General features: G+C 52.4%; 1 protein-coding gene and 2 long non-coding RNA genes across 4 annotated transcripts in view; all 3 read left to right on the forward strand.

Moving 5' to 3' along the window:
* LOC113923568 lies at positions 1-8,001 on the forward strand. 2 transcript variants are annotated; one of them, XR_003520369.1, is made up of 3 exons: positions 1-306; positions 3,414-3,545; positions 5,512-8,001. It is a non-coding gene; the product is annotated as an uncharacterized LOC113923568 (long non-coding RNA). The 2 variants fall into 2 exon arrangements; XR_003520370.2 differs by lacking the exon at positions 1-306 and adding an exon at positions 345-594.
* A 3,303-nt stretch (positions 8,002-11,304) lies between these two features.
* Positions 11,305-14,490, forward strand: NKX2-3 (NK2 homeobox 3). Its single transcript, XM_027596463.2, has 2 exons — positions 11,305-11,839; positions 13,343-14,490. Exons 1-2 carry the CDS (start codon positions 11,479-11,481, stop codon positions 14,086-14,088), a joined length of 1,107 nt encoding a protein of 368 aa, XP_027452264.2. The 5' UTR covers positions 11,305-11,478; the 3' UTR covers positions 14,089-14,490.
* A 4,883-nt stretch (positions 14,491-19,373) lies between these two features.
* Positions 19,374-26,224, forward strand: part of LOC113923579 — a 71,011-nt gene continuing 64,160 nt past the window's right edge. The window contains exon 1 of the long non-coding RNA XR_003520373.2: positions 19,374-19,498. This is a non-coding gene — a long non-coding RNA (uncharacterized LOC113923579). The remainder of the gene's footprint in view (positions 19,499-26,224) is intronic.

The raw sequence follows: 26,224 nt of genomic DNA on the forward strand, positions 1-26,224 counted from the left end.
TAAACAGACCCCGGGGGACAATTCTAACGATATAAATAAAATAACCATTAATAGCGAAAATTGTTCGATGAGCAGGAGGCCGAGCACCCGGGACTCCGATCTTGCTCGGGTTTGTGTACACAGCGTGGACACCACGCATCTGTCAGGTGAACTGGAGGTCCTTGTCCCCACCGAAATCTAAATCCAGCGCAGGTGAGGTCCCCGCAGGCGCGTCAACGGCCACCAGGCTCCTGACACGCACAGGCCTCAACACCACGGCTCGGGACAGACGCACACGCCCAGAGCGCAGTGTCGCTGGGGCTCGAGGTAACGTAACCGCCAGAGCCCGGCCCCAAACACAGCGCCTTAACCCGGCTCTCCCCCAAAAATTCGCGCGCCTGTGTTTAGCCACGGCCCCCCCCCACCTCGGGCGCCACCCGGCCCCATCTGCGGCCTCGGTGGGCTCAGGGACGCAGAGCTCACACCCAGAAACAGAAAAAGTCAGCCTCCACTAGTCCCGGGGTCAATAATAATAAACTAACATTTATTGAGCTGGGCACAGCGCTAAGTGCTTCACAGAGGTAATCTCCTCTAATCCTCAGAGCGACCTATGAGGTAGGTATTTCTAGTATTCCCAAGTCTCCAAGTCGGTAAAGTAGGGCTTGGCGCTAAGGAGTTCACCCAGAGACAGAGCAGAGACAAGGATTTGAACCCACCACTGTTCTCCAGGAAGCGCGCCGTGCACACCCGAGAAAGGCAGGCACTTGCTCAGATTCCGACGCCTGGCTCCAGCGTGTCCCGGGCCCCGCCAGGCTGCGGTGATTTTCCAGTGGGAAATTGCTACTTCTGCGGAGGGCGTGGGCAGGGTGGCCTGAGATGTCGGGACAGTGAAGGAAGGGAGCTGCCTGGAAAAGCCCCGGTGGCCTATTCTGGGTGCCCGGGAGTTGGTGGCTGAAAGCGCTCCCAGAGGCCTCGGCCCAGCGGCTCTGCTCTGGTGTTGAAGCTGCGTCCGCAGCTCTGCGACCGAGGCCGCCTGGGCCAGGCCGGGGAGGAGGTGCTCCCAGACCAGAACCGGGGCCTCCAGGCTAGGGAGTCGGCTCAAGCAGAAGATCTCCTTGGGGCCAGGTGGCTGTGAAGTCCAGGTTCCTGGAGTTGGGCTGGAGTAGGGCATTCTCTCCAGCCCACCCAAGCCTTGGAGTCTTGTAATGGCATCTAGCTCACAAGCCTGAAGTCTTGCATCCACCTCTTACCTGCTCCGGGACCTTGGGCAAATCATTTCGTTTTTGTGAACCTCAATTTCCATGGCTCTAAAATGAGGGGGAGAAGCAATATCTGTCCCATGGGGATCCTGTAACAATAGGGAAGAGATCACACATGCGGAATGCTTTGTTCACCCGCGGGAGGTTTATTATCAGGATTAGTATGAACTCCATGGCAGGTGCCTCAGAAGGCAGAGCTGAGGACTGGCAGCCCCTCTTCTTTCTGAAGAGAAAGCAAGAAAGGACAGAGATGGGGAGAAAGGAAGTAGCTCTGAGGGGGTGCTGGTAGGGAGAAGAGGAGAGGGGGCTCCACAGCTCAGCCCCACCTCCAAGGCATGCTTATCTTCAAGGCAGCTTTCATTCAGTCCCAGGGCGTGGGGCTTGTGGACGACTGCCTGGGACTTGTAGGAAGATTTGTGGTGGGGGTGGGCTGTCCACTACCCAGCAGGAATTCACAAAAGCAGAGAGAACAGTGCCTGGGCAAGCATTCCCTTCCTGCCTGGTGCATAGCCTGCTAACACTGGGGCTGCCCAGGGAAGGGAGAGGAGCAAAGGGAGGGAGCTCAGTGTGAAAGGCAAGGAACCTAACCTTGGGCAAATTAGTCACCTTACCTCTCAAGAGCCTCAGTTGCTTACTCTATATAATGATTACATTAATGAGGCCATTAGACAAGACCTGTTGCAAGAAGCAGAAACAATAACCAGGATGGACACTCAGAAGAGTTTACAACAGGCCTAGTGCCAGTCTCCCCTCTTCATACCCGTGACTCTCCCAGCCCCACCAAGGCAGCTTGCCCACAGTCTGACCGTTTATGCATGAGTTGGTGAGTGGGGAGGCTCTTTTTTTTAATTATGTTAATCACCATACATTATATCATTAGTTTTTGATGTAGTGTTCCATGATTCATTGTTTGCTTATAACACCCAGTGCTCCACGCAGAACGTGCCCTCTTTAATACCCATCACCAGGCTAACCCATCCCCCCACCCCCTCCCCTCTAGAACCCTCAGTTTGTTTTTCAGAGTCCATCGTCTCTCATGGTTCGTCTCCCCCTCTGATTTCCCCTCCTTCATTCTTCCCCTCCTGCTATTTTCTTCTTCTTCTTCTTCTCCTTCTTCTTCTTCTTCTTCTTCTTCTTCTTCTTCTTCTTCTTCTTCTTCAACATATAATGTATTATTTGTTTCAGAGGCACTTAATCACGGGGCCTTACTGTGTGCTTGTAGGAAAGCCCTGAATGGTGGCCTACGTTATCTATATGACCACTGCCTTATGAGAGGATTATTGTTGTTACTGTTAGCAGCAGTATTCTTCTACAGTTACTAGTGCTCCCTCCCAGTCCCAAGATGTAGGAATCATTAACTCCTCTGTACAGACAAGGAAGCAGGCTCAGAGAGGATAAGGGACTTGCCTGAAGTCACACAGCAGATCTGGGACAGAGTGAAAAGATTAGAAACCAAGCGATTTCGTAGGCCAGATGTTCTCCCATCCCAGGAGGGAAAGGGAGAGAAGCAGGAACCCAGGGCGTTGGGTTGAGGCCGGGTGGGGGAGGGACGCCCCCCCGCCCCCCACCAGGGTAGGTCCAGGGCAGCTGATTTATTTACATTCCAGTGTGGACACCAATTGGCCAGATCTTTATCTAAACATGATAACAATGACATGAGTCTTTGGGGATTTGTTTACTGCTGCTAAAAATGATGCATTTGTGGGAGCGGGAAGCTCAGTCTGGGTGTGGGATTTGTTTGCTGAAGCTCCAGAGGGTGGGGAGTGGGAGTGGGGAGGCTAAGAGGAGGCTGTTGGTCCCAAGAGTATATCCTAAAACTCCAACGATTAAGAGAACCGGTCTCCTTGTTTGGGGACAAAAAAAAAAAAACAAAACACACACACACACACACACACACACATACACACAAAATTTGATTGATAGTTTAATAATGCTTCCCCCCACTCCCGAAGTAAGAAAAAGGAGCGCCTGGGAATCCAGCTCCCTGATCTCTGCTCAGTGATGGAGAGGTTCAGAGACTCCCTCCTTGAGCTAAACAACCACCCCACGTGTCCCCTTTCACAATTACTACCTGGCTGTCTGTGCTCAGAGCTCTGTAAGTGCTTTCCTTCCATCATTTCTTTAATTCTACTGCAGGCCTATAAAGTCCAAACCATTATTATCTCCTTTTTGTAGGTGAGAAAACTGAAGCTTAGCAAGGTTGAAGGACTGACTCAAGGTTACAAGATGACAAAGTGACAGGACGGGGCTCCAAACCCCTCTGATGGACTCTAGGGTTACTGCTTTGGCCCAAGACAGACAGAGGAGGTATGATCATGATTTAGAGAAAGCCACGTCTCCCCCCACCCCGCCATGGCCCACCCCAAACCCAGCCTCCTTCACTCTGTGGGCTCTCCCTGCAGAAGAGGGTGTCATAGGTACGATGCTTGTGAGGTTTGCATGCCTCCTATAATAATGGGGGAGGAGCATGTAAAGTTTTTTCAAAGTCTAAATTACAGAATAATTTCAGTGTGGTTTGATTACCTTCAAGAACACACACAGTCATTACAACTCTAGTAATAAAACCTATGCCCTCTTCTCTAACTGCAGTGATCCCCGTGGGGCCACTTTGTACAAGACTAATTGTAACAATCCCATAAATTGCCCGTATGGAAATAGTGCGTTGCATAGTCATGGAAGCTAGTTTTATGCTTGGACCATTTAAACATTTCTCTCCAAACCTCATGTCACTACCAGCAATCACATTATTGTGGGAAAGAAAAAGAAGGGAGAGGGATTCAGAATGAGTGTTGGCCCAGCCCCCCTGTTTTGCCCACACTCTCTAAAAGAGCAGAGCCCTAACGTGGAGTCTACATTTGTGGGCACAGTCCTGAGAGCCTCCTTTCCCATGCCCATCCACACGTGCACACACTAATGTGTTCGCACAAGAAAGCACCTTTCTTTTCATCCAAAGAGAAAGAGAAGTCCATTGAAACATACATGTCAGGTCTGTGTCCATCTGTTGGAAACCCATATTTATCAGAGTGATGCAACTGTCATCAACCTCAGAAACATGGTTGCAGATGGGATGGAAAAGGGTAGAGGTGGCCAGCTGCCTACTATGCAGCTGGGGATCCTGACTCACAGGGGATAAGGCCCCAGACCCTGTCTCCTCTCCAGAGGCCAATGACTCAGTGGCCCCACGGACCCCATACCCAGTAGCTAGGAAGAGGATAAGAGATTATAGGTGGGCTGAGAACAGTTACAGAGTGCTCAGTCCTTGCGCCTACTGGCCAGTATGAGCCAGGATCTCATTCTCCTCTCCCAGATTTGGCCCCTGCATTTTAAGGCAATCTCTGAAACACTTCCCAGCTGGGGTGATCTCAAGGCCCCTAATCTAAAGTGAGGCTGGCAGGAAAGAAACAGGAGGAAAGATCAGTTCAGTTGGATAGTGCTCCTGTGTAGTGGGGGAGGGGGCCAGCCCTGATCTGGGAGCCCCGATCTGTGCTCTCAAGGGATGTCTGGGGCCCAGGCCTTACTGTTGCCTTTAGCTCCGCTGTGATCCTCTCCAGACTGCCACAATAGTAGGAAACGGAGGCCCCGCAGGATCTGCCTGGAGCGGGGATTTCCACAGGGAGGGTGGCCAAGCCTGCCACCTGGAGCCCCACAGACCCATCACGGCCCTCAGTAGAGGTTGCTTGGGGTTGGGGGGCTGGAGCAGGGTGCAGAGGAGTGTGCCTATCACAAACTCAAAAGTGCTTGGGCATCTTTAGGAGCAGCTCCTGAGGTAGAGTGTGAGAGCATGAGTAGAATAGGGGAGAGGGGTCTGGGTCTCAGGAAAGAGGCCATGCTCAACTAGTCTGACCCCATCCTGTGCAGCCCCCTCTGGCACACATTTCAAACACCTGCAGGGGCCAGGGACAAAAATGCTTGAGAGCTTCAGAGTGGAGAAGGGGGGTGGAGGCGTGATGAGATAAGATGGGGGGAAAGGAAGAGAGAGTGAAAAAATAAGAGTGGGAAAGGTAGGGAGGAATGGAGATGGAGTGAGAAAGGAGGCCCGGGACAGGAGGAGGTGAGGAAGAAAGAGGGAGTGAGGAAGGGAAGGGGTAGAGGAGTAGAGCTGGGCCCAGTACAAGAGGGAGGAGCTCAAAGGGGAAAAGGGTTGGCTGCAAGGGGTAAGAGGCGAACTGCCACGGAAGTTCTGGGGTCCCAGGCTCTGAGGCGCTGCAGGGTTTCTGGCTCTCAGGGTGCCAGGAGCCCCGAGAGGTAAGAGAGTATTTCTCTCCCTTGGCAGGAGTGCGGAGAGGTTGAGAGGAGTTCCAGAACCTACAGGCACGTCCAAGGACAGAGGCGAGACCCAGCCCGCATCTCCCAGGGGAGCTCCTCGCTAAGGTCCCAGGCTCTTGGCCTGCAGCCAGAGAGAAGTGCGCCCAGGACAAAGCCCAGCACTCAGAGCCCCAGGCCGCGTGGACAGAGTGCTCGGGCTTGGCGACAGGGCGCGGAGTGAGCCCTGGCAACCTTACAGTCCCCCTAGCCTTGATGCCATCGAACTCTTGACCTCCGACCTGACACACCAGAGTCTGTACAGGGCAAAACCGTGAAACCCAGAGACCCAGAGTTGTGGACCTGGGCCTGGCTCCTCAGGCGAGTGGTGCCTTCCGTCCCTGGGACTGTGCGCCCTGGCGCGCCGCGGCTGCCCGGGGCCTTGGTCCTTTCCAGGTCCGGTCCTTGGCCAGTTCTGAGCAAGGCCAGCCCCTGCCCCGGCAACATTCCTGCAGAGTCAGACAAGCTGTTGCCAGAGCAGTGGGAATTGTTGGGTACCCCCAGAGCTTCAGGAAACCAAGGGAAAGTGGGCGACTAGGCCAGCTGACCCCGATGCCCACTGATGCAGCAAACGTTCCTCCTGAATCTTGGGATTCGCTCTCCCCAGTGCGGACCAAAGACCGGGACCTCAAGGCTGGATGCACTGTAGGCGGGATAAGACTTTTATTAAGCCACAAGAATGTGGCAAATGTTTCTTTCCAAATGAGAAAAGTCTTTTTCCTTCTCAAACGATTTTAAGTGAGATTTTCATAAAGATTTCTATGTCCTAGGAAGCTGGGGTCCGTGGCTTGCGGTTGAAAGCAGACAGGACTGGGAAGATCGCACTAGAAAGAGTTACCAAGAATCTCTGCTTCTTGGAACGCGATAACCACATTCCCCCACCCTTCTACCCTTACTGCTCAGAGATCTGCACAGAGCAGGCAGGCACTCTGGTTTAAAAGAATTAATCTGCCAAAGACTGCAGCCGTTCTTCTGAATATTTTAAAAGGTCTATAGACATTGAAACTTCGCTACAGGAAGTTAAACTCACACTAAAAAAAATAATAATAAAAGTTAAGGAATGCATCTAGAATTCCAATTTAATCCCCAAGTTAAAACTGTTCACTGCACTCCCAAATAGTACATGCAAATAGCACAAATAAATGTCTGTATAGGCATCCTTTATGTAGGTATTCCTGTTTTAAAAAAATACTTAATTTTCATTCGACAAAGTTAGGCTTTCTTGTGTGTTTTATCAGCAGAACAGAACTGGTTTTGTTGACAAAAGCTGTATTTACATTGTATTTACATTATCTTCAAATTTTTTGGAGTGGGGCAGATACACATAAGATAGATGCAGAAGATCCTCTCCTTGAGAAATCGAAACTCACTTCCTCAGTAAGGGCCTGTAATTTACAAAGAACTACTTGCATTATTGAACTTGGACTGATTTTCTACCAGGGAAGGGAAGTGGTGGGTTATTTAGAAAACTCCGTTCCAAATACAGTCTGGGGGAAATCTGACATTTATACAAACACATGCAAAATAATTTTTAAAAAATCTAAATGCTCAAAAATCCATTTTAAAATCTCTCTTACAAAATTACCAAAACGTGGAAAAAATTCCTCTCAAGGAATTAGATGATTTTAATGCTTTCTGGGACTGACCTACCTACTTGACATTTCTTTAAAAGTAGAAAAAGTATTTACCCTTCTCACAAAATACTATTGCCTCTGGATTGCTCAAAAATTTTGGAGAGCTTTCCAATATCCTTCAACTAAAAACCAAACCAAAACACGGACTTACACACCACCATCATCAACAACAAAATAACAAGAACCTATTTAGTGCTACTGCCAAAGAAGAAATGTCTTTTTTTTGGGTAAGATGTCATCGAATGACATTTCTAGAAGAGCAGTAAAAATGAAACATGCAATGAAAAAAATTTACCTGCAATGTTCTATAGTTTTGGCTAGCTGTGTTCGTCGCGGGATTATTTCTCACACTTTAATAGACAATTACTTCTGACTGTGGTGCTACATTTAGATTAGAAGCCGTGATAACTTTCAACTTTTTTGTGACCGTGGTTACACAATTAAATCTTTATTTGAATAGTTGAAAGGTAATAACATAAGTAGTGGCACATATAACGAAAATAATCGGTATCTGCCTGTATTTCTATGTGTATTAAACAATTTTTGTGTAGAGAATAGTAACTTATGGGAACATTTTATAGTTTTCAAGGAATAATCATATTTTAATTTGATAATATATTTATTGCAATGGTTAGCATGTGGCTTTTCTCCAAAAAGATATAATTTTGTATATTGCTTATGAATCTATACAGCATTTCCCCCTCATAGAATTTGCCATCATTTTACTATGCTCTTTGATCATATATGGGCAGAGGGGGATTTGCATAAATGTGTAATGTGACAAAATCGTAGGTAGGTAGGCAGATACACTCGATTAAAATAACATCAAATGCTTCCTTGGTTGCAGCGATATTTATCTGACAGTAATTAGCTAAACTGACTGGAACAAAAACCTATTACTAGTCGAGCACAACTCCAAGATTTCAAAGATCCTCTTTTCCGACAAGAGAATGCAAATGCCCCAGAACGCGATCGTAACTGGATACGCGCGTCGGAACCAGATTCCACATTCTGATAAGTGACTCCCGAGAACCCGGCTGCTGTAGTGTATCTACAGCCCTGGCATTGTCCTCCCGGACATCGGAGCGAAGCTGGCCTCGCACACGCTCACGACCGTCCAGGCTGCGAGCGCGGGAATGGCAGGCTGCCTAGATGGGATTGACCTGGTGGGCATCCTTGGCAGGAAACTCCCCTGTAGCGGAACCAAGACTGACCGAAGGGAGCCTGAACCACCAGGAGGAAGGCATCTGGAGACGACCTAAGCCCCAGCTCGGATCATAAGGCCAAGATCAGCTCTAAGTAGCGGGTAGAAGTCTCCCGCCCACTAGATCGGCCCTGTGCAGGGTTAGGGATGAGAAGAGAAAGGGGGGACAGGGCACGCTAGGCCCCTGTGCTGCCCACGCTCTGGATCCTCACGCCTCCAGCCGGTCGGGCCTGAACTATGTATGTCCCTTGGGAGGCCTGCCGAGGAGCAATCTTGTCAGAAGCTGCAAGAGAGAACCACTCAAGCCTGGCACAAGTGTACCTGGCGGGGTAGTGGTGGCAGTGGGTTTGGGGGAGAGCGGACTGCGCGGGCCTGCGAGTGGGGAGGAGACAGCTTTCTTCGTACCCAGTGAAGAGGCAAGCTGGTGCACTCCCGGCAGCAGCAGCAGCAGCAGCAGCAGCGGGTGTGTGGGCGTGTTCCCAGCGCCCCTGGCCACGGGTTCTAAGATGGGGTTTTTTAGGGATGGACTTAGGGAAGGCCTAAGAACGAAGAGCTGCGGAGAAGCAAGAGAATGCAGCAAAGAGAAATGCAAACTTCGGTTGGAAACTGGGGAGAGAGAGTTTCGGTAGCTTTTGTCTTTTACCTTTTTTTCTCTTAAAATCACTCAAAACAACAAACAAAAAAAGGACACCACCCAAAGAGGCGGAAAAAATTGGGAACCAGAAACATTCTCCGAGATGGTCTAGCTCAGGGGGGATGGGAGTGGAGGAGTGGGGTTGGAGCACAGCTTCCTTATTTTAGGCTTGCCTGCCAATGCGACGCACACCCACTAGGACCCCCACCCCACAGTGCCGCGCACTCACCCCCACCTCTCTCTGGATCTTTTGCGCCCGAGGGATTGCGATCCGCTGCAAAACCAGGCGCATTCTTCTCTCTGCTGCCCCTGACCTGGTTTGGAGACGCCGGCCCCTCCTGGGACGTCAAAAGTCTCAATGCCGAGAAGACAGGCACCGGGCGGCCCTGCGGCTGAAGAATGGGTGTACCAGTGCAAGGTCCTGCCCACAGAGGGTCTCTCCCACCACCCGCCGGTCGCCGCCACCCTAAGTACTCCCGGGTGCACGTGGCCCGCGCCGCATCCCAGCTCCCCGGGCGGCCTCAGAGGCTGACACCCCGCACCATTTCCGCTCCCTCCTGAACAGCCCCGCCTCTCTCCCCTCCCGCCTTTCTCTCCTTGGCCTTGGGCACCCACAACTCCCAACACCGCGGGACCCGCAGGGCAGGTCGCCACTCTCGCCGCCACTCCATCCCGTGTGTGCCGCGCTCGGGGGCGTTGTCCACAGTCCCCGCACCTTTCACCCTCCCCTGCCAGCTGAGACCGGTCTCCCCCCCACCCGCCCCGGTCCACCATCTTGGCCGCCAAAAAGTGCTTGGGGCGGCCAGGGGCGGATGTCGGGTGCCTCGGTTAGGCTGGAACCGGTCTCTGTATTTTTCAAGGCCAGTGCTGCGCCTGGGTCTTTCTGTGGGCCTCACAGTAGCGACCGCTGCTCCTCACTGGCGAGGCGTGGTGGCTGGCGAACGCCTATTGTGCGGAAGGTGATCCCCACCAACCTAGAGTTCCCAGAACGTCAGGGGACCCCACAGATTCGCCCAGAAAACACCCGGGGGCCGCACGAGGGCGCCAGAAGACGTATAGGTTGGAGAAATTAGACACCTCCGAGGGTAAAGGCCTAGATCCAGGGCCCCGGTTTCAATATGCAGAGAAGAAGGCCTCCATGGCTGGGTCAACTCCCTTGTGACAGATACTGCTCTCAAGACCCTACGAGGCCACCCAATGTGTGCAGCACTCCAGCCACGCCAGCACCAATGCAGTCAACAAGCACTGATGCAGAATAGTGGGAGTTGAGGTGTACTGAGCACTTAACATGTGTGGGGCCCTGCACTAAGCTCCTGACATGTTTTGTCATTTATCCCTGGCAACCACCCCTGAAGAAGTATTACGGATTCCTTTTTGTAGACAAAAAAACTGCGGCTTAGAAACGCCCAAGGCCACACACCGACTAGCTCAGGATTCGAACCAAGACCTGTCAACCAACCAAGTTCAGTAAGAACACCATCCTCCTGTCTCTCACATACCTGCTTAGTGCGGCAGCTGCAAGAGCTACAAGGACAAATGCAACCGGGACCCTTCCCCCCCCGGGGGGGGGCTCATAGTTTACCCTGGGCCACCAGGCCGGCAATATCTAGTACTAGGTGGGAAGTGATAAGTGACACGAATGTCCTTTACTAACATGCGCTGCAAGTTCAGATGCAGGAGAGATGACTTCCGGATAGACGATCAGGGAGCGCTTCCTTGCAGGAGGTGGTATTTGAGCAGAGCCTTGGAGAACAGCTTTCCACTCATGGAGACAAGGGCAGGGAAGACATTCCAAGTGGAAGGAACAGCTCGAGCAAAGTCAACAAGTCGGGAACAGACACGTTGCCCATCCATTGGTACCCAAAACATTCCGTCTTCTTGGGAATCCAGAGGCCGGTATTTACAGGCCAGGAAGTTTTCTTGCCCTGCAGCAGCTGGAAAAACCACGCTCCTGGGCCATCTTTCCCGGCAGTTGGCTCGTGGACAAGAAGCCTCCGCGAACTGGCCGTGGCCGGGAAGGTACGGCCAGGCGGGGCGGGAATCGGTCGTTCGGGTACCCGGGGCAGTGCCGCCTCGCCCACAACGACTTGGACTTCGCGACTCTATACTAGTCCTTTATTTCTGGTAGCGCCACAGCACCCCACTCAGTGGATGCGGGGGGCGTGGTCCACATGAGCCGGAACCAATGGGGAGGGATGCCGAGGCGAGAGCCCCGCCCCCGACGTGACGCACGACCTCCGGACACAGGCTTCGCAGCCCCGGCCCCAGTCCCTGCAGTGGCTGTAACAAAACCCAGACCCCCAGGTCCGGGCCAATGGAGGCAATTTAGACTGGAGCCGGACCGCGTCTGTCAAAAGCCCGACTCGGCAGCAGCGGCAGAGTCCAGGAGAGCTGGAGCCGCAGCGCTGCTTCCCCGCCCCCGCCGGGATTTATTGAGTATTTGGACTGGACAATTAAGTGGCCCTGATGATGTTACCAAGCCCGGTCACCTCCACCCCTTTCTCAGTCAAAGACATTTTGAATCTGGAGCAGCAGCAGCAACAGCACTTCCACGGCGCGCACTTACAGGCGGACTTGGAGCACCACTTTCACTCGGCGCCGTGCATGCTGGCCGCCACCGAGGGGACGCAGTTTTCTGACGGAGGAGAGGAGGACGAGGAAGAAGAGGGCGAGAAACTGTCCTATTTGAACTCACTAGCCACAGCCGACGGCCACGGGGCTTCGGGGCTCTGTCCCCAGAGCTATGTCCACACAGTCCTGCGAGACTCGTGTAGCGGGCCTAAGGAACATGAAGAGGAGCCCGAGGTCGTGAGGGACCGGAGCCAAAGTGAGTAGAGGGGGAAAGAAAACGCACCCGCACATCTGGAGCAATGGCGGAGCGCCCACAAACAGCCCACAAACCTTGCCAGCACTGCTTCCCGCCCCTTTAACCTTTGCCTGGGGTCATGCCTCACCCTGGTCAACGACAGCTCCGCAAAGCACAGGTGCCTGCGAGGGAGCCGGGGCGGAGGGAGAAGGACGAGGTGACCCCGACAACTACTCCACCGGGACAGGAGAGGCGATGCAAGCCCCCAAGGGAAGGGAAAGTAGTTCTTGCTGCCCTGACGCTGATAAGCAACACGGGCTCATGCTGGATTCTGACAACTCACAGCATTTTTGTTCTTCCCAAGACCCAGAGAGACAAGAGCTCAAATCTCTTCCTCTTTCCCCCTAGGGCGAGACGAGGTCTTTGAGGCCGGGACAGCCGTCCCCTCTTCTCCAAAAAGACGATCCAGGCAGGTTGTGTTGGCAGGGCGCAGGAACTTTGGTAGAGACCAGCTGGGTGGTTTCCTCACTTCTCTGCTTGGAGTTCAGTGTCCCGGCACCCACAGCACCCGGCGGAGAGGGCGGGGATGGTCGGGGAGTGCGTGGGAACACAGTCCATTACCCGCGTGCATAGCATTCACACCCCTGAGGAGCTGGCCTTTTTTGAAAACTCATAACGTTATGCTTTGTGTCCTGGGCTGTGGGGCTGCAGGCCGAGCGAAAAACGCAAACTTAGTCCTAGATCCCAGCCGCTCACATGGGACGGGAGGTGAACTGGGTAGGGAGATCGGATAACTGAATAAAGCCCCCAAGGAAGTGTTTGTTTCTGAGGGGAGAGAGTCAAAGAATCTCTTCCCCAAGAGGAGGTTTGATGGGGCGGCAGCCAAGGCCTATACTCCTGACAATTCCCCTGGGCCTAAAATCGACACGAAACGGTATAAATCAATCAAATTTCTTTTTCTCTTTAAGGTAACACAGACATCGTCACGCGGACATTTAGCTGGAGGCCTGTTGTCTTTTAAAAGCAAAAAAAAAAAAAAAAAAGTTCCTAGGCAATACAGGAGCGTTACACTCAAGCATTTCCGAACAGAAAGATTTATTCACACGACTCACGCCTACCGGCCCCCAAATACCAATATGCTTCACACCTTCAGCTATCTGTAAAGCAAATGAGTTTGCAAATACTCTAGTTGTTATGTAGCTGCAAACTTTCATCCTGAAAATAGTCATTAGCACGCCGAGCCGCACATTTAGTAGTCTCTTTCTCACAGATGCTCAAATTCTAAATAAACCCGCACTAACTACCCTTCCCCATGGAACACGCTTCTGCCCGCTACGGGCGTTCTGAGGGTACTTGGGCTGTCGCAGGGTCCCATGGCGCCAGGAACCACAAACTTTCCAGAAAGTCCAGGCATTTACTACCGCATGCTCCGCGCTGCCACCAAAAGGGCCACAGTGCTCTGGGATAGGAACCGCGGTTAGGCGGGGAACTAAGCTGAGGGACGCTGTTGTGCTTCTTCCGCAGAAAGCTGCCAGCTGAAGAAGCCTCTGGAGACGGCCGGAGACTGTAAGGCGGTGGAGGAGAGCGAGAGGCCCAAGCCACGCAGCCGCCGGAAGCCCCGGGTCCTCTTCTCGCAAGCCCAGGTCTTCGAGCTGGAACGCAGGTTCAAGCAGCAGCGGTACCTGTCGGCGCCCGAGCGCGAGCACCTCGCCAGCAGCCTGAAGCTCACGTCCACGCAGGTGAAGATCTGGTTCCAGAATCGCAGGTACAAGTGCAAGAGGCAGCGGCAGGACAAGTCTCTGGAGCTGGGCGCGCACGCGCCCCCGCCGCCGCCGCGCCGCGTGGCGGTGCCGGTGCTGGTGCGGGACGGCAAGCCGTGCGTGACGCCGGGCGCGCAAGCCTACGGCTCGCCCTACAGCGTGGGCGCGGGCGCCTACTCCTACAACAGCGTCCCCGCCTACGGCTATGGGAACTCGGCCGCCGCCGCCGCCGCTGCCGCCGCCGCCGCCGCCGCCGCCGCGGCCTACAGCGGCAGCTACGGCTGTGCGTACCCGGCGGGCGGGGGCGGTGGGGGCGGCGGGGGCGGCGGGGCTACCGCGGCGGCCGCGGCCATGCAGCCCGCCTGCAGCGCGGCCGGAGGCGGCCCCTTTGTGAACGTGAGCAACCTGGGCGGCTTCGCCGGCGGTGGCGGCGCGCAGCCGTTGCACCAGGGTGCCACGGCCGGGGCAGCGTGCGCGCAGGGCACCTTGCAGGGCATTCGGGCCTGGTAGGGACGCGGCGGCTCACGCGGCGGGCGCCCCACTGCAGCCTGGCACCGCGGGACTGAAGCGCGAGAAAGGCTGGATCCAAGGGCCAGGTCCTCTCGTTAAAAAGCAAAAACAAAAAACAAAAAACACATGTCTCGCTCCCCAGGGCCCCGGAACACAGCTCCCGCGAAGCCTAGAAGGGGGCTGAGGGGCGAGGAGGATCCCCGGGACCGGACGCGGAGACTGTCTCTGAGGCAGAAACTCCGGCTTGGTGCCGGGGAGGACAATGGCCCCGACTCTGGCCCCGAAGAGAGTGCGAGAAGCTGGGACTCTGCCGCTTGGTTCTCCCAGAGCAAGAAGGCCCTCTTTTCCCTCCGCCTTCCCGCGCCCTCCTCGAAATGTCGACAGAAAACCCAAGGACAAAAATCAAAAAGAAAAGCATGAAGGAGAGAAAAAAGGGTGTCGTGGCTTGAGAAATCCCCAAGCCCTTACCGACACCTCTGCCCCTTTTGCGGCCCGGAGCGTCACACCACAGTCGATTTTCCTTTTCCCTACCGCCCGCCCTCCGCAGCAGATACCTCGGCCTGGATCTCCGGATTGTCAGGGAGTAGAACTCTGCGAGAAAAACCAGCGAAGCAAGATCAAACATGGGGGGGTGGGGCTGAACAAATCTGGGAGCTGGTGGCCCACCGGAGGTGTTACCAGGTTTCGTTTCTGTTTCATATTCTGTATTCAGCACATATAATATATCTATAACTGTATCCACACGCCGTGTACACACCCGCTGCCATACACTACAGGAGTCAATAAACAAGGTGCAATATTTCCAAACCATTGGCTACAGACTTTGTCTCGCTCCCCAAAAGTGGAGAGGGATCCTTTGAACAGGGCGGGTAGGGAAGGAAAAGGTGTGTAAGGGAAAACAATCTTTCCTGGGCGTTCGCAGGCTTGGCCTCTTCTGGGCCAGCCCCGGGCTGCAAGTTTTGCGTCCTCTTGGTTTCGTTCATTAATTTCTCTTTACTGTTGTGGAAGAACAGATCGGAGACTCAGGGCCTTTGGAGGTCCCCGGCTTTGTAATCCCGACAAGTTTTACCAGATGCTTTGGCTAGTGTTTGGGCCTGCGTTAGACCAAGGCTTAGACTCTGCCCCACCTCGAAGTTCGCCGGGGAAAAGGAAACCTCGCCCCCTGGGCCAGCCGGAGGCGGCGCGAAGGCGGCTCCTTCAGCGGCCGCCGTTGGGGCCTCCAGCGCGCCCAGGGGCGCTGCGCCCCGCCGCGGCCGAATTCTCCCCCTCGGCCGCCCTCCCTTCTCCCCCGGCGGCCGCGGCTTTATGCGCCTCCTTGTCACTTGCGGAGAATGCCTGTGCGAGGCCTGTGCTGCCACACGGCCGATTGTGAGCGTGCCAAGGCGGGTGAATGGGGAGGCCTCAGAGCGCCGCGCCATTGTGGGGCCGGGCCTCGCTGAAAGACGGCTCCGGGCCGGGAAGGTGCGGAAAGAATGGCTTTTTATTGGAGTCCCGAACAAAAGGTGTGGTAGGAAGGCGAAGTCCCCTGCGCGAACAAAAACCCCAGCGCGTCGGGATTGACGTCCCCCCCGAGCTCCCCATTGCTTCTCAGAGCGGGGGCTTTGTGTAGCAGTCTGCTCAACAGAGGGACGGAGAAATGCGCGGGGGTTTTGTTCCCCACTTTTTGTGCGCTGGGGGAGGGAGCGGCAAGGGGGGACGGGGGCTGGGCGGGCAGCAAGGAGGGGCGCGTTGATTAGGCCGGCCAGCCGCGGCGCGGAGACGTTCAGCGGGAGTCGGCGGCCTGAATGCAGGGTCATTATTGCTACAAGTTTAGCAATTTCGCCCTTACAGGAGGGGGCGGGGGCTGCTAGGCTGCTGCGGGGCCGCCGGGCTGCGGATCCGCAGAGACCCGGAGGAGGAGGAGGAGGAGGAAAAAGGAGGGGAGGAAGGGAGGGAGGCAGGCAAGGGAATCCTCCAAAACCCGCTGACCGCCCAGGATGAGGCTTGGACGGGTCCAAAAGGGCCTAGCGGGCGGCTGGAGAGGCGGTGCCTAGGGGCGAAGACCCTCCCTCCCCTCGCCTCTTCCCAGGCAGAAAAACCCTGGAGTTCAGTGTGAGTTGTAGTGCACTAGATTGCCGGTCCCTCAGCTACTTGCCGCCAGTTCCCTCCTCTCCTAAGCCTCCCTGGAGCTGGGACAACTCCTCCCACACCCTTATCACCGCCGTGTCCCCCAAGTCCCCTTCCTAGCGAGCCCTCTTCTGAAGCTATTATATTCCCATGAGTTGCTTAGGCTAAGAGCTGGGGAGGAAATTCTCACTTCCTAACACGTTTCTCACTGCCTGCAGCCTCGGACCACTGATTCATCCATCCATCCAGTAGTATTTAGGGAGCACCTGCTAATATATGTTCACTTGCACTGTTCTGGATGCTGAGGATGGTGAAAAAAAAAACCGATGTCCACAGGCTTGTGGAGTTTATTTTAAGGAGTGTGCATGGGGGGAGGGAGTTAGACAACAAACAAGTAAATGTAAAAATAAGTAGATTAATTCTAAAAAGGAACTAGAAGCAAGTGCTGAAGGGAGGGTTCTTTTGGAAAGCCACTTAAGTTGATACCTGAATGACAGAAGGGAAGCCAGTCCAAACAGGGCTTTGCTGTTCCAACCCTATGCCTCTGCACTTGCCCCTCCCCACGATATGGATTGCCCTTCCACCCCCATCTTTCTGGTGAACTCTTGCTCCCCTATCAAGGCCAGTCTTCTTTCCTGAACCACCCAAGTGGAGGTAATCACTCCCTCATATATGCCACAGAGTCTTAGGTACTTTCCAGTACCACAACATAGTGTCATGCGAAGATTTATTTGTTTCTTTCACTCCTCATGAGGTCCTAGTGAGGTCATGGGCAACCAGGTTGACATCTTTTTCCTCTGGGACAGATAACACAGTAAGTAGGAGATCATGGGACCAGAGTCCTTACGTGCCACCCTCCGCAGCACATGCAGTGGCCCCGGTGACGTGGAGCTGCGGCATTTGGTGCTGGTGGCAAGGGACATGCTGAGCTGGACTCTTAGTCCACCTGGGCGGGGCCAAGACACCTGAAATTGCCCGCAGAGACGCACAACCCATGGAGATCCCAGAGAAAAGCCCTGCCTTTGGTACCCTGCAATGCTGCCTGGAGACACAGCTTCCTGCAAGAGATTGTTACCCCTCACCCTACAGCTCAAAACATAGTAAAGGAGGCTGAGAACTTGGTGATGACCTGATACCCTGGGCACAAAGTTTAGGAAATGGGAGGGACAGGAGATAGGAGATAGCAAGGACTCAGGAGGGGAGGGGTGAGGAGCTGAGATGTGTATGATAAATCTGCGACCTGCAACATTTTTCCAACATTCGCTAGCTGAGGGGTATGGTAGGTGATCAAGAGGCTGCCCTTGAACTCCAGGAGTGCTCACTTCTAACTGGATGTCATCACCTGCGCTCTAGGAACCCAAGATTCTGGGAGCAGATGTCCTCGCTCCGCTGGGGGTTTCCTAAGTAAGCAACTCCTTTTTCTCCGACCTAGTCTGTGTCCTGCGGGCCATGGCCTCTCGATGCTCCCAGCACCAGATCCCCACCTTCCATGCCCGGCTTCCTCCCAGCCCCATATTCATTTTCCTTCGCTCTGCATCCTCTCCCGTTTCGAAAAGAGGCATGTGACCGTGGTAGAGGAAACAGAACTGGTTCTATGGATTGGCTTCCACACAGTTTGCGTGTCTTGAGATACTTAAAGCCAGACTGAACCAGCTCCCTCCCTGGCTCACTACTCTTCCCCAGAGCCTGCCGTCTCCGGGTATAAATAGCTCCCATTTCTTGGGCTAAAGGATTTCCTTACTGCTAGTTGCCGGCCCTCAAAGGGTGAAAACCCTTGACCAACACAGCCACCTCTCTTTGAGCTCCCCCTGCAGGGGAAAAGACACACCCCACCCGCAGGCTCAAATCGCGGCTTCACTGAATAGTTTTGTGAGCCAGGAGGAAGAGTAAAATATCTTCTAATGATCTAAAGGGAGACTTTGAGCAGGTGAAGTAAGTCATCCCTTTGGGTTCTGGTTTCCGAGCTCTAAGGCAGAGAAGGATAAACCGTATGATTTCAGAAGTCACTTCTGGCTCAAACTCCCCTTACTTCCCTGAATGCATGGATAACCCCTCCCTACCCAGTGACTGGTACCACGCTGGGCTTATGAGGTGGGTAGGTGCTACTGGTAAGAGAGGTGGGAAAGGTTAAGACGAGCAATTTTTTCTTGCAGAGCCTAAGCTTGAGGGGGGTTAAGAGGTTGGCTCTGGAGTCAGGCTTCCTGCATTCTAATCTCAATGCCACCACAACCAGTGGTAGAGACTTTGAGTTAGGAGCACTCTGAAACTCAGTTTCCTCCTCTATAAAATGGGTATAGCGCTTCTCTCGTAGGTTTTTTTCTTTTACCTAAGCAAAACGCACGAATAATAAGTGTGCAATTAAACGAGTGTTTATATATGAAAACACTTATGTACCAATCACCTTGCCTTTGAAAATTAAATGAGGTGATCCTTGTAAAAGCAACTTAGCACAGTGTCTAGTATACCTCAGGCCTTGCACCGCTAGTGTAGGCCAGGCCGGCGCTCGCTGCCTTGTATGCAGAGAAGCCCAGGACTCTGTTCTGCCTTTGCGGCACTCCCAGGTCCGAGGGGGAGCGCGGCAGGCCGGGGGATTCGCCACCCCAACGCGGCGGGCACGCATCACCACGGGCAGGCGGAGCCCAGCGGGGCCTGCAGAGCTCGGAGAGCTTCGCGGAGGCTTGGACCTTGGCGGGTTCTGGGGAACTCAACTGAAGGGGAAGGTGAAAGGAAGTTCCGGGCCGAGCGGCGACCCCCCCCCCCCCCCTCGGGCTTATCAGTGCGCGGAAGAAAGGGTCGGGAGGGGAAACCCAGCCCCTCTGCGGAGGGCTTCCCCGGGGTCCCGCGCCCGGCTGGTCCTGGGCCCCGCCGGCGTGACCCCGGGCCGCGCGACCCCGCGAGGGTGGCGCCGGGAGGGCGGGCGCTCCCTTGGAGAAAGGCGCGTGCGGGGGGCGGGTTGGTTCGGCGTGATCACTCGTAGTAGCCTCCTCCTCCGGCGTTTACCGGTCTGGGCCCCGGAGCGGACTCCGCGGGCGCCTTCTCCCGAACCGAGGGCCCGAGCCCTGGGAGGCCGGCGGACTCTCCGCCAGCGGAGTTCGGCGCTCGGCCGCGGCTGGGCCGGGCGCGAAGGGGGAGGATCCTCGGACCTGCCGGGGGCAGCGCAGGTGCCGCGGGGCCGGGCACCGCCTCCCGGACAGGCCTGGCGCGGGAGCGCACCCGCGAGCCCCGGGAGAGCCTGGCCGCCTCTCGCGGTGGCCGCCCGAACCTGCGGAGCCGGCCGTCCCGACGACGCGACCCGGGCGCCCAGGTAGGACGCGCCGGGGAGGGGGTGGTGGGTCCGGAAGGCCTCGGTGGGGAGTCCGGGGCAGGCCTCTCCGGGAGGGGCCGCTGATCCCAAGGCCACATTTGCTTTTTTGAAAGGTCGCGCTTTTTCTCAGCCTAGACCGTAGGTGACGTTAGTAACAGCAAAGTTTTCTGACGGGGCTTAGAAAATGTATCAAAGTATGAAACACGTGCAGAAACGACGTCAGTGTACCACTGGCTGAATCCTCAGAAGGCGAACACTGGCCATGAGACCAAATCCCGATGAAGAAACAGAACATTACCAGCCCCCCAAGTCCCCACGGGTTCCCTTGTTGTCACTGTCCCCACCGCCAAAGGTAACCAACTATCGTGGCTTCTAACAGCACAGATTAGTTTTGCCTGGTTGGAACAGTATATACACGGAAGCCTGGAGAACGTACTCTTCTATGCCTGGCTTCTTTCGTTTGTGACATTTATCGATCTTGCAGCGTGCACTTGTACATAGTTCACTCTCATTGCTTTAGAGTATTCCATCGTATCAATGTGCCGCAGATAAATTTATCCGTTCTGTTCCTGGTGGGCCTGTGGGTAGTTTCTAGTGTTTGTTGTGAATGGTGCCGCCACAGACATTCTAGAACAGCATCCAGTAGAACTTTTCTGCGGTGATGGCAATGTTCTCAGTCTGTGCTGGCCAGTGAGGCTACTAGTCACATTTGGCTCGTGAGCACTTGAAATGTGGTTGGCTGAGGAATTGGATTTTTTAATTTTCTTAAATTGTCATTAATTTAAAGAGCCCCATGCATCAGGCAGCACAGTTCTAACATGTCTTTTGAGGACTGTAATAAATGTTTCTAGTCAGTATACACCTAGGAGTGTGATTGATCTGTTAGAGGGAATGAATACCAGCTTTCAGATCGTACTGAGCAGTTGTCTCAAGTTGGTGCATCTGTTTTCACTCCCATGGGCAGTAGCACCACATGCTCCTCAACTCTTAATATTTTCATTTCATTTCTTTTTCATATTAGCCATTCTGCTGAGCGTGTAGTTAAAATGAGGCTTTTGTTCGCTTTGAAGTAAGATTATGAAAATTGCCACTTAACCATGGTAAAGGTGATGATGATGGTTGGAGGGGTTCTTGGGGACTGAGAGTTGTTATAGGGTCTTAAGTTTACCCTTTATACCATCCACCCCTGCGTCAGGCCTCCCACCCAATCAGCCTTCTCCCCCAGAAACTGGACCTGGGTTAGCAGGGCATTAGGAAGGGGCCATGTGTTTGGAGGTGATCCATTTACCATAGCTCTTGTTACATTATGCCTTCTTCAAATCAGCGCACTTCTTCCTTTACTGTTACTTATCGGAATAGCCCACTAGAGGGGATGATGAGATTGCCTGGCAGCTACAGCCATGGCAGAGAAGCCAGATTTTGGGCTGGCTCAGTTTTTGTTTGCAACTTGGCTCTGCCTTCTATAAAATGGCATTAACACTCTCTGGGTGTGCTACTTCACTGGTTTGCTGAGAAGCAAAGTAAGCTCTGAGGAGGCAGCAGAAGGTGGCCTACTATGTGTCAGGGTGTGTGTGTGTGTGTGTGTGAGAGAGAGAGAGAGAGAGAGATAGACTTTGTAGAAATTCTTTTTAATCCTCAGAATAGTCATGTGAGTTAGGTATTCCTTCTTTACACTTGCAGACACTGAGGCTACAGGACACTGAACCGCTCTCCTCTAGGCCACACAGCTAGTAAACAGCAGTAACCCCAATAGAACTTTCCACCCGTGCCACCAAAAACAGTTCTGACGTTTTTTAAAATCTCCCTTCCCTGGGTAAACAGAGCCCTGGCTGGTGAAGATCTTGAAATTCTGGATCAAATTAGATATCCTCTGTGAAGACTCCCTTTGGACAGAACCAAACTGATCATTAACCTCTTGTGTGTGGCTTGTTAAGCAGAGGAATTGTTTGTTATGTTGTAATAACAGTGAAATTCACTTTGTGTGATACACAGGATCTTGGAAAGCTGTGTGCAAAGAGCCTTTTGCTTGTGGGGAGGGAGAAAAATTGAGTACATTTTAAGTTCATCCAGGAATTTGTTGCCTAAAAGTATCCCCAAATGAGTTATTTTTAAAGTGAAGGATCCTTCTGAAATATGAATAATAACACAGCATTTGGGGCACCTGGGTGGCTCGGTAGGTTAAGCAACTGTCTTAGGCTCAGGTCATGGTCTGGGGGTCCTGGGATCCAACCCCATGTCAGGCTCCCTGCTCAGTGGGGAGTCCGCTTCTCCTTCTCCATGCTTGTGCTCTTTCTCTCACTTGCTCTCTCTCTCAATGAATAAAATCTTTTTAAAAAAATAACACAGCATTTGCTTTGTAAGTTTGGGTTTTCAAGTAATAAACAAGAGCAACTCAAAATCATATATAAGATTCATCAACATTTCGCACGTATTTCCTCTTTTATTGAGAAGGGTTCTCATGAAAGACTCACCTGGACCATCTTGACATCTCGAGTTCTCTGGGAGGTCCACAGATTAGTTCTCTATCCAGATGAGAAGTAAGTAGAAAGCCAGTACCCCCAGTGGCTACTGGTGGATTCAGGCTTAGCTTGGGTGGGTTTTACAGTCCCTGATCATTCGGTGAGCCTCTGAGAGGGGGCTCAGGAGTCAAATGGGTTATTAGATTAGATGACCTTCAAGGTCCCTTTCAGCCATGAGATTCTTTAAATTTGTTACATACCTATAGATTCAGCATAAATTTCAGCTGTGCTGGTAAGAAGGGCCTCAGAAATTGCCGGAGTCCAACTGTTTCTTGATGCTGAATCCTGTGTGCAGCATCCCGGGCAAGTAACTCTCCCATGTCTCCTGGACACCACCCATGGGAGAACCACTGACTCTTTCACTCCCAAGTGTGAGAAAGTTCTGCCTTATAGTCAGGTGAAATCTTCCTCCTGCATCTTCATCAGCAGCTCCTCTTTTCTTTCTTTCTCTTTCTTTCTTTCTTTCTTTCTTTCTTTCTTTCTTTCTTTCTTTCTTTCTTTCTTTCTTTCTTTCTTTTTTAGATTTTATTTATTTGAGAGAGAGAATGAGAGATAGAGAGCATGAGAGGGGGGAGGGTCAGAGGGAGAAGCAGACTCCCCGCTGGAGCAGGGAGCCCGATGCGGGACTCGATCCCGGGACTCCAGGATCATGACCTGAGCCGAAGGCAGTCGCTTAACCAACTGAGCCACCCAGGCGCCCATATAAATGAAATAAATAAATATGAAATGAAATTTAGGAGAAAATGCTCAGAAAAGTATAAGGGTAATATAAGTTAAGTATATTATTCTTAAAAATACTCATGTCGTAGACATTGGCAAAATTTATTACCTGATTGATACTGAGCACAGGTTCAGCAAACAGCAGGAACTTGAGGGATTCAAGAAAGAAGAGCCAAACCCAGAATCCCGGCTCTTCCTCCTCCTCCTGTTTAATCCTTAACAATGCCTCCGTGCCCTCTCCTCATGAATGTGTGAAAGGAGAGACACTTACATTGTCCCATCGATGGTTGGCTTCAAGGACAAGGAACACTTGTCTGTTCAGCACCTTAGCGCAATGCCCGGAACATGCTGGATGTTTTGATAGGCACTTGACAAAACAACGAACTGGGCATACGACTTGCAGCAGATGCTGACGTTGTCCGACGTTTCCACTTCCTCTGGGGTCCTCTTCCTGCTCCCCCATGTGAAATGAGAGAGTGTCAGAGCTAGAAGGATATCAGTCCAACCTACTCATGTTAAGGATGAAAAAAATGATCCTAGAGAGGAGGGTGTCTGGCCCCAGGTCACCCCCCTTAGTGGCCTTCTGATCCTTTGTCCAGTTCTGTGTTTCCTCACTGTATTTCAATTAACTCCCTCTTTTCAGTGTTCTGTCCCCACACCTATCCCCAGCCCTTCTTCCTCTCTGGCAAGTTTCCTTTCCCACATCCCCTCTCCCAGCTCTGCACTCTGCATGCCCCCAATTTGTGTTTAATGCTGTACAACAGTGTCTCTTGGGAGTGTTAAAAAAAAAATACCTCAGAGGTTGTGAGCACACACACTTTAATAAACGTGTGACTCTTTGGGAGGAACACAACCTCTACCAGGAAGTTACGGTTCAGAATCTCTTTAGGGGCTCTCTCTAGGGCTCAAATACCCTTTCAGAATTTCCATGAGTCTAGAAACGCAGGTGGGATTTTTATAGTAATAAACCATAGTCCAGATGCCTAAAGTGCCAGACAGTGTACTAGACAGCCTAGAAGGCTCTTGGCACCCTCTGCAACTCCAAGTCATGATAGGTCCATTTTACAGATGAGTAAACTGAGGCTCAGAGAAGTAAAAACAACTTGCTTAAGGTTACTCAGCTAGTCTAGAGCAGGGGATTGAACTGATCTATTTGCCTTCTCCAGAAAACTCTGAGACACACTGACCAACTGTTGGCCGCTTCAGATGGCTATCCACTTCCTCTTCCAAGGCTGCTCTTGGTAAGGTTTCTCATCTAAGAACTGTCTCCATGCCCAGGCTCTATCACTGATCCCATGTGTTTAGCCTCTCTCGACCCCAGGAAGCAGGTCCCTGCCTATGCCCTCTAGTGGTCACAGGAAGATGCACAACCCTTTCAGGCATTCAGGACCTCTTTCAGCACCCTCTGGTGCGGGCTAGGGACCCAAGGCCACGTGGAGTCAGACTTCAGAGGTGCCTAAGTCTCCCAGGCTTCCCTGGACCGAGGAAGGAGCTGGATTCTCTGGGCCCTCACTCCTGCTAGTCCTTTAAGAAAGACCCACCCATGTTTGACAATGGCCAAAATTAGATTAAGAGAGGGCCTTGGCATCAGCCCCAAATTCCTCTTCAGAGAGTCAGCAAGAGCAGCTGACTCAGAGTCTATATAATTGATGTCTATTCTTAGTGTCCACAGTTCTTTGTTCATTGACACCCCTATGCCTGGTGTGCTAAGGTCCCAATGTACTTGTGTGCTCTTGAGTAGGTCTCAATCTTTCTGAGCAACAGTCCCCATCTGGCAACAGGGAACACCTGCCTCATTTACCTAACAGGGATGTGATGAGGATCGAGCCAGAGAGCAAATGTAAAATGGGGTTGAGGTTTGAGATGGTCCGCCCTCTCCCCCTCCATCTTGGGGGCACTGAGCCCGTGTGCAGATCCAGCCTCTAAAACTGCTCACAATCGGCTCAGCATTTCCTCAGATAAATAACAAACTTGCTCTGAGTGGATTCTGGGTCACAGACAACCATGGGAGCCTTTAGACAAATTAGAAAAAACCGTTGCTTCCTCCAAATGGACATGGCTTTGCCAGGTGCTTGGCTTGGTGAGTAGATACAGGTGTCTCTTGATCTAGGCACCCTTGTTCAGTGAATAACCCACACAACCAAACGTGGGGGCTTTGGTACCACAGGCATCTCCAAATCCCTCTAGTCCCTGAATAACATGACACTGAATGGAAAGTGAACAAAGTGCTCTGGGAATTCAGGACTTAATAAACTCAAAGCCAGTCAGCAAGACTGCCTGCTAATTGCATGTCACAGCCTAGTGGGGAAAAGGAATCACATGGCTTGTTGCAGAAGGTACTTAGAGGATGCAGAAGGGCAGACAGAAACAGGAGCTGCTGATGTCAGTGAGAGAGGCGCTGGGTGTGTGCTGAGTGCTGAAAGGAAAACAGATCATCTTCTGTGTCCATGGCCCGTATCCCTGGCCCCTCCATTAGAGTGAACTATTGTGTGTGAATGCGAATTTGACATGTAATCTATAGACTTTGGGGTTGAATCTGATTTTGTCCACCTGGTAAATGAGTGTAGGTTAAATGATTTATCTTCTCCCTGGAGATCAGAATTCCATTTAAGTGGCAACTGGGTCTTTTTAAGCTGTTAGAATTCTTGTCGCTCCTGCAGCATCCTCACATTACATACCCTGTGTTATTATATTTGTTGTGTTCAACAAATAGGTTCTACTCAAGGTTTTGTCATGAACTGACTGTATGACCTTGGAGAAATCATGTAATTTCTCAGGCCCTCCATTTCTGTCTTGGGGGGGGTGCACTGACACGATCTATTTGCTTTCTCCAGAAAACTTGGGGTAAGTGAAGTAAAACCGTTTCTGTAAAAGGAAAAGTGGGAAGTTGGTGGGAGAGAGGGTTAAAAGATTGCTGGGGACAAGTGGTGCTCACTCGTGTCACTATGAGTTCTTCCCACATTGAAATCTTCCCTCTGTGTTGTGGGAGAAATAGGTAGATATGCATAGGTTTTGTTTTGACTCTAGGAACAATTTCCTTTGGCTTTAAAGTTTACATTGGGGTAGTAAGGGAAACTGCAGAGGAGACAGGTAAAGGGGTACTATCTGTTCAATTTTTCTGTAAATCTGAAAATGTCCTAAAAACTAAAGCCTATTAATTCTTTAAAAACCCTGTGTTTGGTTACTTAATTTATTTTGGATGGTGGGGGCAGCCAAAGTTATCTTCATTGTCACTGAGAACACGGAACTCCCTGTTCCGTGGAGGTCTGACAAGGAGCCTTGCTTCCTTCCCACCCCTATTTCTCCTTAGTCCTTCCCCTTCTCAGTCAAGGGCACCACCCCTCCCCCTGCTCAGTCTCCCTTTGTCTCCCTCACCCCACATCTAGAGTGTCATCGAGTTCTGTAGGTAGGTTGTGCTTTAAGCTCCCTCTGCAGCCCATCCAGTTTGCTGCGTCTCCTAGTCCTCTCCTCTGGAACGAGCCACCAC

This window comes from Zalophus californianus, chromosome 15 (assembly GCF_009762305.2).
Source record: "Zalophus californianus isolate mZalCal1 chromosome 15, mZalCal1.pri.v2, whole genome shotgun sequence".
Lineage (NCBI taxonomy): Eukaryota > Metazoa > Chordata > Mammalia > Carnivora > Otariidae > Zalophus > Zalophus californianus.

What these genes read in the sequence shown, in the direction of transcription:
- NKX2-3 (XM_027596463.2), top strand. Translation starts at nt 11,479, where the DNA reads ATGATGTTACCAAGCCCGGTCACCTCCACCCCTTTCTCAGTCAAAGAC. An exon ending in CGTGAGGGACCGGAGCCAAA is followed by an intron (nt 11,840 to 13,342) that starts GTGAGTAGAGGG and finishes CTTCTTCCGCAG; the next exon opens with AAAGCTGCCAGCTGAAGAAG.